Source organism: Rhamphochromis longiceps, linkage group LG19 (genome assembly GCF_057381845.1).
Source record: "Rhamphochromis longiceps isolate RC_006_pf linkage group LG19, R_longiceps_female_GT1.1, whole genome shotgun sequence".
In the NCBI taxonomy this organism is placed as follows: Eukaryota; Metazoa; Chordata; class Actinopteri; order Cichliformes; family Cichlidae; genus Rhamphochromis; species Rhamphochromis longiceps.
Genome location: NC_140575.1, coordinates 18,444,277 through 18,458,690, shown reverse-complemented (window position 1 = coordinate 18,458,690; position 14,414 = coordinate 18,444,277). Strand labels below are relative to the sequence as shown.

At 37.6% G+C, this 14,414-nt stretch overlaps 1 protein-coding gene across 1 annotated transcript in view; it reads right to left on the bottom strand.

Annotated features, from left to right (window-relative positions):
• The window catches only part of babam2 (BRISC and BRCA1 A complex member 2), a 118,604-nt gene that overhangs the window by 98,702 nt on the left and 5,488 nt on the right, over positions 1-14,414 (bottom strand). The window contains exon 4 of the mRNA XM_085390978.1: positions 4,148-4,242. Within this exon, the coding sequence (XP_085247104.1) occupies positions 4,148-4,242 (95 nt within the window). The remainder of the gene's footprint in view (positions 1-4,147; positions 4,243-14,414) is intronic.

Below are 14,414 nucleotides of genomic sequence, written 5' to 3'. Positions count from 1 at the left end.
TGCTGAGACATCAGGAATTCAACCAGCCACTGACAGAGGACCTAAAATTAGCCCAATGTTTACCCCCTGGATAACAATGGCTAGAAACATAGTCCACTTGAAGTAGAACTCACAAGCACCAAGAGATATTAAGAGACAGTGTCACACAAAAATGTTTTGCTCCTTATTATAAGTGCAAAGTTATTTATTTTCATAAAAACATGTTACTCTAATGATAAGTCACAGTTTTATATATCAAAATAATATTTTTCAGATAACAATCAGTTTTAACAATCTAAATTCCCACGGCCAGACGGTAAGAGATATGAGGGGGAAATTAATGAACTCCACAGAATCGAGTTTTTTAACACTGAGAGGGGGATGTACTTACTGAAAATATAGAGGAAAAAGGAGGGAGTGGGAATCTCAGGCAGAGAAACAGACGAAGGAGGATTATGAAAGCATGAAGTGCAAAACGCAGCAAGACTATAAGTGAGAAAATAAACAAGCAGTGGGCTGCCAAGCACTGGCTCTGCGGAGGTACTTCCCCTTATGTGCACAGCTGGATTTATGAGACAGTGAGCAATACTCCCCTCACTTCTCCCAGACTCTGACACAAGCAGGGGAATTTAGCAGCTCCATGCTAGTCTGCTTCAAAAATAGCAATGGATAACTACCCAGTAGTAGCTACAGAAAAGTTTGCACATTTCCAGCTAGCCCTATTGGCATGTCTGTGTTGTGTTTACCATCATCTAATAACCCAACGCAAACATGCCAATAGAAATTACTTTTAAAGGAATCATTGTACAAGGTCAATGGTTTGATTAGTAGCAATTACCAAAGGCTGTGGAGATGACAGAATTATAGTCATATTCATTTATTTCAGAACACATTAAAAAAAAGAAAAAAGAAAAAAAAAAACGGATGCTGCACAGTAGCTGAGCATGGGCCTTATGTAGGTACTGGATCCCTGTTTGGCTTCTTCCTTTTAGGTCAGGGGTGGGCAACTCCAGGCCTTGAGGGCCGGTGTCCCTGCAGGTTTTAGATGTGTCCTTGAACCAACACAGCTGATTTAAATGGCTAAATTAGCTCCTCAACATGTCCTGAAGTTCTCCAGAGGCCTGGTAACGAACTAATCATGTGATTCAGGTGTGATGACCCAAGGTGAGATCTGAAACCTGCAGGACACCGGTCCTCGAGGCCTGGAATTGCCCACCCCAGTTTTAGGTCCTTCTCCTTGGCCTCCTCCATTACCTTTTTTTAATGTATTAGGTGTGATTGCGTTGATTGCATCCTATGTTTGGATCAAACAAAATTAAATCCGGTGTGTTTTGGCAAATTGTTGCTGGGTTCTGTAATCATTTTTAAATTAAAAACAATAAAGCAGCACAAAAGCCAAATGGGTGCCTTGAAATTGAGAGATGATTACTCAGTTGGTTAAATATTTTTAAACAGAAAATATATTTTTGAATGTCACATACATAAACTGGGACAGTGATATCTGCTGTTACGTACAAATTAGATCTTGAATTGTTGAATGCCCCAGAAAGAACAACGCTACACTACAGTGAAAAGTTTAATGATAAAGTTTTTCTAGTGTATTGTACCCTGCTTTAGCCAGGCAAAAACATGATGACATGCACTATACAATGTGATTTACTGTGCACGAGAGACCCTAGGGTCAGAATGATATAAATTTAATCATCAGAGAGTGTATCTGTAGCTGTGTAGATGTAACTGCGCTGCCAAATTTGCTGTGGCCGTTCAGGCACGTTGTCACAATGAGGCACCCTTTTGCCATCTTGCCACAGTGCGAGTCGTTTGGCCTAATATTTTCCTTTAGTTGCCTCAGGAAGTAACAGTAAAACTAGGCTCCAATAGTTTGACCCTGGGGGATGAAATGCACAACCCTGTAAACAAGGAGCATGCCCCCGACTGCGCTCCTGATCCAACAAACCCTCTTCATCTCAGAGCCATGGGCTCTGATAACAGTGGCACAGTGGAAAATTAGTACACTGACCATAATACTTCACGGCATGCCCTGGCACCTGTGAAGCTCAGCCCGCATATCAAGGCATTTGCTTGTCTCAAACTGCTCTGTAGCTATAACAGCTGTTTGGTAGTAGACATTCCATGCTCTACCTGGCTAGGTAATAATAATATTACTAATAATAATAAACTTTATTTGTACAGAACTTATATATATATATATATATATATATATATATATATATATATATATATATATATATATATATATATTAGATAGAAAATAACATAAAAAGACAAAATATTAGACTATCCAAACACAGGAAATTAGATTGGTGTAATTATTCCACAATGTAATTTAGGAATGACATGCTAAACCAGTGACCAATCGAGCTGAGATAGAACTCCTAACTGTTTAATCAGCTTAACAATGTAAATATGAAAATTTCTACTTTTGCCATGTTTAACATACATTTTCATTTGTTTACAACTAAGTTGGCTGTTATAAGTTTATGTCAGAAAAGAAAAAACCTACAGAAAAAAATACTACAGACATTCACTCAAAAGTATGCTAATTATACAGAGTAGACTGTACAGTATGCTCTATGGGAAATTAGCTGCAACACTTCTGTTTGGAAGGAACAGCCAATGAGAAGAAAGCTGGTTTTAAGTGACAATGCCATTAAAAAAGCAAGGAAATGGGTTTCAGACAGAGCACAAATTGAGAAACTGCACCAAGGGCAGTATAGTATGATGAAATATTATTTTGAACTGTAACTCAAGCTCCTCAAGTAGGGTCCAGTATTAAAAAGCTAAAGTTAAAAAAGTTTAAACTTTAAACACTACCCATACTTTTATTCTGTTCATCTGCACACAGCGATTTCAGTGGGAGAAACATTTTATCACTCATCCAAGTGACCTAAGAAGTGATGAAACTTTTCTCCCACTGAAAATGCTACCATGCTGACAGAATCAACGTTTTGGGATTTCCTTACTTGGCTGATTGAGCACAGATCAAGACAACTTTAAACACTGCAGCTGCCATTGCCATAACTGAGAAAATAGAGCCTTTATAAACATTATCAGGATTTTTGCAGATTAATGCAGTACAGTGATTCTTTACCATCATTACCCATTCTTTGCTCCAAGCCAGCGATCTTTGGGAAGACATAAGCAGCTTTTGTCGCTTGTATTTTAGTTTCTGAGAAATCTTTTAATGTTTGGGCGACAGAAATTTTAAACTTTCTGGTTTAATTGTGAAACCTTTAAGAATACATGTGCTGTAAAGCGCTCTTTCTGTAAAGTTACCCCATGACAGTAAGTCTGACCAAGTATTCATTTGTATCTTTCAAAATCCTTTGGGATTTACTGGAACTTACAGTGATGATGCAATTTTGTGGTGCTTTTATTAATATGCAAAACAAACAACCACACCTCATCTGAAACTACACAATGCTGATGCAATCTGTCCTTGAAAACCAGTTCTCCTGCTAGGCTCAAAACCGTTTGCAGCTGTCCACATACTTCTGTGTTGACATTGTATGGTTAAAAAAGAAAAAATGACTTCTTGGAACCATTTTCAAAGAGGAAAATTAATGACAATTAAACAAAACATGACTGAACAAATACCAAGAATGTCCAGGTAAATTTCCAGGAAGAAGAGCATTCACATGAATCTAATAAAACTTTAAATTACATTTTGTCCATCTAAAAAGAAGTACTCTCTTTATGAAAAAGGGCACATTATAAACATGGACAGTACATTTTCATTTGTTCAGACTAGCTGTCCAGTGAATCACAGATTCACAGAGATGATCAGATGTACAGATAAACAGCAAGTCAAAACAATTATAAGAAGTGTAATAACTACAACAGCTAAGGCTCAAGATCCACAGAAAATGCATAGTGTTTGTTTGCTTTTCTAAAATTTAGATGTACTATGAACTAAACCTCTCCTGGCCACTTCAGTCAATAAGGTTGTGACCATCCACCATTTGAAGAAAATGGGTCCTATATTTGACATGCAGAATTAATAAAAATGAATCAGAGGTGGATTTAGCAAATGCATGTTGTGGTGTGGAGCAGATGTGGTGATAAAGACTGTACTCACTGGAAAATTATATATATAAAAAAACCCTTTCCCTCTATTAAACATTTCACATTCTTCCATTCTACTCACTGGTAGTTCAGAGGGTTCAGGGAGAAACTCAGCATCTTCTCCAAAAATAAAATCTGGAGGCAATTCTGGATAGCGTGCATTGAAAATGATATCCCCTGCAAGAAAAGAGAAGAATGCGTTATTACTCGCTTTATTACAACAAATCTGAAATGTTTGCTTGTATTGCAGTAAGTGTTGTAAACAGCCACAATTTACCAAGGAAGTGAGTGAGCTTTGATCACATATAAGATCATTTCCATTCAGTTTTAATCAAAGTTGACTTGCTCTAAACAAATAATTAAAAAAGAAAAAAATATGCATCAATCTTCTATATTCTGTCTGGTATTAAGAAATGAAAGTATTTTTGAAGCATTACTGAAACCAGGAAATTGTGGTGGTTGTGTGGTTTTACTAGTTGCACTAAGCACACAAAGTGCATTTAAGCTCTAGCGTCTTGTAGTTTAAGTGCCTTAAATAAGAACATTTCACATGCACCCTTGCAACCATTAAAAACCTTGGCACACCAGCACATTAGCAAAAGTTTTAAGATTATGCATTTTAATTGCATATTTAATTTAAATCCCATATCATGTACCCCATATGGTAAACCACACACTAAAAAAAACTTCAGGCAATACATCATCTTAAGTTGGTTTTTTTTTTTCTTTTGGTAAATGACAACCGGCTGAATGACAGTGCAAGCTGAATGACACATCCCATATTAAAAATAGCAATTACTTGTAATAATAACTCTATATTAAACATGTTTTGGTGCGTGATTAGCAACCTGCAACCCTGAGGCTAAAATATACAGTTCCCTTAATTCCTATGGGGACTGACTTTAAAAATGAGCCAATCCCTAGAAACTCTCATGTTAAAATGTTCAATTTTACAGGACAAATAAGAATAAACATCTTCACAGCCTGCTGCAAAACACTATTTTGAACTTTATGGTTAGTTTACCCATTTATATGGGATTTTCCTTAAACTTAAAATTGGGGCATAGCAGCTTTGATTGACAGGTGTGTTGGTATGGCCAGCTGTAGCAGATAGCTTTTGTGTTTGAGCCTTCAAATAATTTTAATGCAACTATCTGAAAGCAGTTTACTCTTCTGGCACGTGTAGTAACACATCATTAATGTAGTTGGTATTTCAGTTTTGGTGAGTGGCATTCTTCTTCTATACATGTTCTTTGGTGATTACCACTCTTAATGAGCAAAGGCAAGGCAACTTTCAAATGTACAGTAAGAAGAGAATCACTCTGCACACTCCTGTCCTATTACAATGATTACCTCAGATACCCACTGCACTCATTGTGTCACAGCTTTGCTATTCTACCGTGAAGCTACAGAAAACACCTACAAGTATACAATTAACCTTTAGACACATGAACTTAAAAAAAAACAAACTTTAAATATTACTCATATAACCAGTAGAATAAATGTAGGTGCACACAACAGCAATAAATTCTAGATTTAAAAAAAGATTATTTTTGCTTAAAGTAAAAAGGGAGAAAAACAAAATATTTCAGTAAAAAACATTATGTTTCATTTTTCTGAACTTATAGCGTTATATTCATCTTCTTTTGCCTGCTCCATTTCTAACTTTGCATGCAAACTTGCTCCACCCGAGCTGACGTCCATCTGACATACAAATCTTGCTGTTTCTCCTGGTAACTCCAAATGAAACTCTAAGCATCTTCATCTCTTCCAGCTTCCTGTCTTTTTGGCTACGTTCACACTGCAGGTCTTAATGCCCAATTCCGATTTTTTGATCAAATCCGATTTTTTTGTCTGCTTGTTCACACTACAAATAAAATGTGACAGCAAACGCGCTCTAGTGTGAACCCTCAAAGTGGCCCGCATGCGCAAAAGAAGACGTCACACACAACGTGCTCCGTTTAGACCCAGACCAAACAGTATTGTTTGACTGATGGCCCTTAATATACAGACTTCGGACTTTACGTTTCCCAATTTTTGCTTTAAGTTATTTTGTTATTTACATAATAATGTAAATAACCTAATAATTATCCTTATTGCTGTTTTAGAGAGGAGCGGTGCTTCAAAGGATAGTTGCAGATTTCTGTCAGAATCTGCAGATTATACAGTACAAATAAAATGTTCACGTTGTCTTCTCAACAGTTTCCCTAACATCTACACTGGATGGCCAGGAAGCATTCGCGATGTCTTCTCGGGCGCTTCTCCGGCACTGATAATTGGCGTCTGTCTTGTGTCACTGACGTAAAAGACGGATTTAATGCGACATGACCGTTCAAGCAGCAGTCGCTTTCTAAAACATCAGATATGTATCGGATTCAGGACCACATACGAAAGTGACCCAGATCGGATTTGAAAATATCGGATTTGTGCCGTTCACACTGACATACCATGATCGCATATGGGTCGCATAGGGTCAAAAAAAATCGGATTTGATGCGCTTTCGCCTGCAGTGTTCTGCCACGAACTCCAAACCATACATCACTGCAAGTTTTGCTTCTGTCTTGTAAAGCTTCCCTTTCAGTCTTGCAGCAATCCTTCTGTCACTCTGTCCACACCACCCTGCCTGTACTCTTCTTCACCTCTCATGGCCTGACCACTGCTTTGGATGGTTGACCCCACATATTTACTGTAAACTACATTACCATATTCAGACTCTTTGGGTTCATTATGTCTTATACATGTACTCGCCCATTTTCTGTTTAATAACTTTATTTAAAATTATTACTAACATATTGAGATAAAATTATAAAAGTATAAGCGCACACTGGAAATGGCCCTCACTGAGGGCTCACATAGCAAAGGTTGGTTCACAATGTTCTTAAATTACGTTACACAACTCTATTTCTGTGCTGCAAGACGTCCTGTTCTGCTTTTTTTTTTTTTTTGTTCCACGCAGCAACAGCAAGAAGAGGCAAACACACACATGTGGAAGTATTTTTCCAGTGGAGAAGAGTCAAACGAGGAAACGAGAGGTTGTGTCGTAAACCAGCTCCAAACCACTGGAAGCTTGACAGAAAAACTGCTGGCGTGGTTCCAGAGGGAAATGGAGGTCTTGGAAGAGCAGACTTCACAGGTTATAGAGGCTTTTGTATGATGTTTTCTTCATACATCCTTAGACAGCAAGAAGAAGCTTCACTCAAACGTGACTGCATAATGCACCTTCTCTCCAAATCTTATTCAGACAGACGTTTTATTGAAGTCAGAAGGGTACAATGTGTACAACTACAAAGCAGTACCAGCCATGTCGGTCACGTGGAAGAGGCTGGGTTTATATTGATAGTGATTAGCTGTGTACAGAGTGTGCCATGCCAAGCAGATCCATAGACCAATCTGCAGCTCTGCATCTTTGATTAGACAAACCTCTTTCCTGAGGCCAAAGCACAGGAAAGTATAACAGCTGCGTGCCACGCCAGAATACCCGTGCCAGTTTTCTTGTTCTTTGTTCAGATTGCTGCTTTCTGTCTCCATTAATTTCTGTTTAACTTTAAATACAATTCAAACAAAAATGAAATATAAATGAACAAAGTGGTGAAGGTGTTAGGGGACACGGGGTCATCCATGAGAGAATAAGGTCGAGTTGGACTATGGCAAATACTGGTCACTCTACATTCCTGTCATCACCTATGGCCGCCAACTGTGGCTAGTGAAAAAAAGAACATGGGTCCATGGCACAGCATTTTGGGGGAATTCTGGTGAAAAAATGTTTTGTGGACTAACGAAGCTGACATTAAATAACCTGGGAAGGAAGCCAACAACATGTATGATCTAAACATATCACTACATACCGCTATGAAAACATCATTATGACAGCAAAGTATGGTTCCAGGCTGCTTAGCTGGCTCTGGATATCGTTAACTCCCCACCATCAGCTAGAAAACTAATCCCCAGATATCTGACATTTATGCCAGAAATCATCATAGAAAGGGGACCTCTTCTGCTTATTTCTAGCCCCACAGTTTTATTCCTTACTCCACTAGAGTAGCTTTGCATGAGTCCTAGTTCAAAATAATCATTATTTCATACTGGGCATTCGCACGGCCACTTAGTTTGTCTGAAAGGAATAACCCCATCTTTATGACATCATACAGAACCGAGTGCGGAGAAAACAGTCTAAACAGTCTGTCTAGAACAGTTTAAACACAGTGTTTAATGCACAGGTTACTTGTATATACTCTGACCTGATTATCTTTAACTTTGGACATGTTTAATTTGAGCAACCAACACTGGAACCGAATAAATATCAGAGAAAATAAGGAAAAGAAAGGGCTCATTTAGTTTTTTTTCCACCTGCACTGGGACTGTTTAAACTTTCAAGCAACAGAGTAGGGTTATTTAAGAGCTGAGCTGTATATATGTGCCTTTCTGATAATTGCAAAAAATGTTTTCTACAAGGAACTTGTCAATCTGCTGCTCCTACAGCTTTTAACTTTTTTTTTTACCTCTGAAATATATGTATGTTTTTAACTTGTGATTCTCGTTACAACATGTTTTGCAGTGAACCACATCTAACAGAGCTAGAATAGCAAGATATATAGCTGCACAAGCCTCGGGGCTAACCCTGACTTTTCTGAATAAAAATGATTAAAAATCATAATTAATGACATTTCAGCATTTCAGAATATTAGACTATACAAACAAAACAGTCTAGGTATAACAAACATAGGCATTAAAATAAAGCATACCTGTATAATATATAAATGACCTCCAGTTATTTCAGTTAATAAAGTAGTGTAATCCATCCATCTGAGGGTTAAAGGGTGTGTTCAATAAAAACACAAATGCATAATTATGGGTGTGTTTGTGTATACTTGGGGCTTAAATGAAGATAACATTTTAAATCACATTTTAAAAACTGAATAATGCAGAAAACCTTGTCATGCCAAAGGATTCATGTTCAAGGTTCCTCCTATGACTTTATTTAACTTTGAAGAAGTCTATATCTTGTACCACTATGTGCCTTTATTGCTGGCTTGTTGGGGTTGCGGATATGTCATGTTTTTTTTTTAACTTCTGTTTCTCGAGAGACAATCCTTTAACGTCACTAAAATATAAGTTAAAGCAAAACAATCCATGAGTCTAGCCACAACATCTTTATATAGCTCATAACCATTTCTGCCAGAACAGTTCTTTTTTTGCAGATTATGCAAAATAAGAAAAACCTACTTCCTCTGTCTGGAGAAAATGTGGCCTTGCCAGGAGAACAAAATAGTAACTATGATCAAACTTAAGATGCGCACTGCGGAACTTTTTGTACATGAAATCTTGACAAATTGATAAATACAATATCAGTCTTTCCACAAATGTGGACCCCTTTTATTTATTACTAGGAGTTGCACAATAAGGGGACTCCTAATAATGCTTTGAAAACAACTCTAAAATGTGTAGGCATCTGTTCATAAGTTGATAAGTCGTCAGCCACAGCTTCACCAATCAAGCTGACATATCTGGCTTGTGTTATGTCTGTATCTTTGAAGTGGGTGAGAATATCAGCTGTAAAACCTGTTGAGAGATTTGGATCAATGTGAATGCAAAAAATATTCAAGTTATCCTGATAACTATGTTTTTTTACAAGATCTGTTACTTCAACGCATTTAATTTGTTAGGCTCCCGTAAAACTTTGGAGGCTCCAGTCACAGTCAATGCAAGCAAGCACCAATAAGTTTTGAATTTACCATCACTATCACACTGACTGATTTTCTCCCTCGGGCTCTGGAGAGAAAGCTTGTGATGTGGCGATTTGATTGAGAAGTGAGCGGCTCTTCCAGTAAACGCTCAGTGGCACAAATAGCAGCATGTTTTATTGGTGTTATTTCATTACCATCATGAGAAAAATTGCCATCTTGTTTTTGTAGTTAAGAAATTCCTGTGGTTGCCTTTGGTCTTAGTGCCTGCTCAGTAGCCGCAATTATAAAACCCACCTATGGCACTGTGTATTAAAGTGACACACAATGTTTACGAGGCAATTTTACTTGCAAGCCCAACCAAACTGACTAAAAGTCTTCCACATCATTTTAATTTCAATTTGATTTTTGGTTTTATATAATGTCAGTTCACAACAGGGGCTAAATATCACTAAAAGAGAGAACCCCAGTGACTTGATAGTGAGGAGGACAAACTCCCTTCTAACAGTTAGAGACCTCTGGCAGAACCGGACTCAGGGAGAAGCAGCCATCAGACTCCTTTTCCTCTCATCAGAGGAATGGGAGGGAAAAGAAGGGAAAATTAAGGAGCATAAAGAGAAAAACAGCAAACTTTGAGAGAGAAGAGAAACTAATGAGTAGGATTTGGAATCTCCCAATGTAACTTCAGGTAACTCTGGGTTTACTGGATTATGAAGGGGGTTCACTTCCTATTGGGCCAGGATAACTTAGGTACAGACCAGTTCTCTTCTGGAGCAGCTTATACTCAAGATAAGAGACCAAGATGTACAAAATCACTACATCAAAATACGCACTTAGCTTTCATGTTGCATCTGTTCAACTGCTCGCCAACTTAAATGTCTAATGAGCCAATCAAGGCAACAACTTGCAGGCATAGTTGAGATTGCATTCTGAATTGCAAATAAGCATCAGAATGGCAACGAAAAACCATTTAGGTGACTTTAAATGCGACAGAGGCTCGTCTGAATATTTCACAAAATGTTACTGAGCTTTTTCCACACAACCATCACTAGGATTTATATTGGATGGTTCAGAAAAGAGAAAAAATATCCAGTGAGCAGAAATATTCTGTGCAAAAATACCTTCTTGATGACACAGTTCAAAGAAGAATGGGAAGACTGCTTTGAGGTGACAGTAAGTAACTCAAATAACCACTCATTACAACCAAGGTATGCAGAAGAGCACCTCTCAATGCATCGAACCTTGAATCAGATGGTCTACAACAGCAGACGACCACACTCCTGTCAGCTAAAAACAGGAAACTGAGGCAACAATTCATATTGGCTCAACAAAATTGGACAGTAGAAGAAACTCTTGCCTGGTCTAATGAATCTTTATTTCTGCTGCAACATTGGAACAGCAGGGTCCAAATAATTTGTGTAAACATTACAGTATGGCTCCATCCTGCCTTAAATCAACAGTTCAGGATGGTGCTGGTTGTGTAATGGTGTGAGGGATAGATTTTGGCACACGTTTGGGCCTCTTAGTACCAGGTGAACGCTACTTAAATATCACAATCTGAGTATTATTGTTCATCTCCTTGTGGCCATAGTGTACCCATCTTTCTGATGGCTCCTTGCCATTACTGTACTTAAACGGCCTCCACAGTCACCAGAACTTAATCCCATTTTTGGAATGTGGTGGCACAGGAGATTCACACCATGCATTTGCAGCCATTGTCACTGTCAAAGAATGTGTCCAGCTCCTTATTGAATCTGTCCCAGTACAAGCGAGGTGTACCTAAAGTAATCAGTAAGTGCAGATGCTTAGGAATAATTTTACTGGTAAAAGCTTTATTCATATGGAAGCAATTCACCACAACAGTCAATTAAATGGGGCTTTACTGTACAGGCAAATTTGCTGTGCCAGAGTTGCAGCTGAACCCATCTTGCACGCCATTAGAATATATAAGCAACACATTAATTTAATGTAATTACACATTACATTAATTAGTATTCAATTCTCAATGCAAAAAAATGCAATTATAGTCAGGTCTTCCAGTGTTTAGTACTTTAGCACTTAAACTGCACACACATTCCTACAGGATGTTTTATATTAGAATATAGCTTACAAACTGTGCAGCCTTTCCTAACACACAGTCTCACACTGCTGCTTTGAATAGCTGGTGTTATGTGTTTAACCTCTCCAGATTTTTCTAACATTTTTTTCCTTTTGTAAAATTCACTGCTTCTCTCTTTCTTTGTAAAACTTGCTGCTCTGCTGCCAAGAGACTTCTCCATGTTTTTGATTGGTCATACGCTGCCAATTCTGTCTTTTTCATGCAAACACTGCTCATAACTCGCAGTTACACTGGGAAACCCTGGGCTGACTTGTCGAAGTGATAACCACCCTTGTGTGACTGCTTGCCCTGATTGCTGATCTTCCAACAAGTGAATCCAGATAAGGAAGAGATGTCCTGGGTTTTTTGACCTTGCTTTGTACTTACAGTCTAAATTTGAAAAAAATGCTGAGTGAATCATGGGAAGTCTCCCTGCAGTCTAAGCATATAGCAGTTTTACAGTACCTTTATTTAGCTTATGTGCATAGATATGGTTACTTTGAAAATGATATTGATATGATATCACATATTCACTGTTATGGCCTTAAATGATGTTTCACTGCCTGTTAGACAAAAGTGCAGCTTTCAACTCGTAATTCAACTTTCAACGGTTGAATTACATCTTTTTCTTTTAAATAAAACTGTTCCAGTGAAGATGTTCTCTTTCCAAAGTGCAGGCCAATTGCTCTAGACACTGAATATATTAACCTGCGCACAGATGGTGGCCTGCAAATTGAAATCATGCCAGTGGTTTAGAGTATAAAGAACACTTAAATGTTTTAAGAAATGAAGTAAAAATGGGCTAAATCATGCAATCAACAAGATTAGACTTTAATCTGCTGAATTTAAGACATTATGAATGCAACTTTCAACCCATTTCACATCCAGTTTATTAATTCTAACTCCATTTTGTACACAAAACAACTCTCACTTTTTATTTAATTTTTTTTCCTTTTGTTTTTAACGTTGATTGCAAGGAACAGACCTGATAATTATAATTATTCCACAAATGACACCCTCTTGCAACCACTCGACTGATGAAATGTTTTTTTTCGAGTAGTAATTATACAGTCAGTATTGTGCTAAAAGTCTAAATGACTGGTGTATGTAAGATTCAGTGACTGGATTAGTTTTGTAAGGGCCAAAATAGCTCAACAGAAATGCAGGAAAATCAACTTTGTTAATTTGTTTTTGTGCTGGGTTCATTGCTGTAATGGTTTTGAGTGTCACTGTTAAAGTACAGGTCTAGTATTGTCTCATTGTAACTGTCATAATGACCGATAGATGTCTTCTTTAGGGATCACATATTATAGCTTGTTCAGGGCCAATACCCACAATAAAAAATGAAATATAAATAAAATTTGCTGTCATTCCTATCCTGCTTCATTCCTATTGATTTCTATATCTTAGTGGTAAATAATCTGGATCATTGATCACGTTATTATTGTATTTGTCCTGGAATGTGTGCTTTTGCACACTGCATTTTTATGTGTTCACAAACCGCACTGTTCTTATTCAATTATTTTTCAATGTTATAAGCTTTCATGTGACTTTTTAAGCCATTATCTACAGATGCTGAATCTGTCACTTTCACATGACAGATCACTATGCATAATAAATAAGGAGCCCTGGCCCTTAATTAAAATCAACAAATAGCAGCAATTAAAGTGACAGCATCAGAGCATCTCATGACCCTCCTACGTTTAATGAGAGGCAGAACTGCTAGTTTACACCTGCTAATTTTCTTTGTTTCTTGCTCTGCTACCATTAGCTTGGTCTATTTTCCATATTTGTGCTGATAGTTTGTATTTCTTCTTCTTACTTTATGGAGGACAGCAGCATCTGTTACAGAGCCTCTGTAAAGCAGACTGCTAGTTTTTCCTGTTAGCTTAGACATTACTACTACTCCAGATAGCTTGACTGCAAGGCACCGAGGTGTAGCCTTAGCTTAGCTTTAACTTTACGTTACAGCAACAAAGTGACAAATTATTAATTAACAGTTAAGTGTAATGGGGAAACTTTGCATGCTAGTCACTGATGAAATAGAGCACTATTACGGTGCTGTAACTTAGCAGAAGCAGATGATTGTGAGGATTATTGGAACTTTAACTGTGAATCACAACCTATACTTTTACATTTTTATATTTTTTCAATTTGTGTTTTGTCTTTTTTTAAAATCACTGTACAAACATCCATTTGTGAAGGCAACTGACTCATAGTTCCCGGTCTCAAACATCTGCACTAATGCCTCCTCAGGCTGGTTGTGTTGACAAATCTAATCATTATGATCAAAGACTAAAATAAAAAGTAAACACACCAGCCACTTCATTAGGTACACCTGTTTGTTAGCATAAATATCGGCAGCTCAATGCATTTAAGCATGCAGAAATGGTGTAGAAGACCTGGTAAAGTTACAAACATAGAATGAGTTTGAAGATGGCATGGTTCCTGCTCAAATAACCAGTTCTTCCAACCAAAATAAGTACAAGAGCACCTTGTCAACCTTCAACCAGATGGGCTACAGCAGCAGAAGACCACACCGTAGGGCTGCACGATTAATCGTTAGAAAA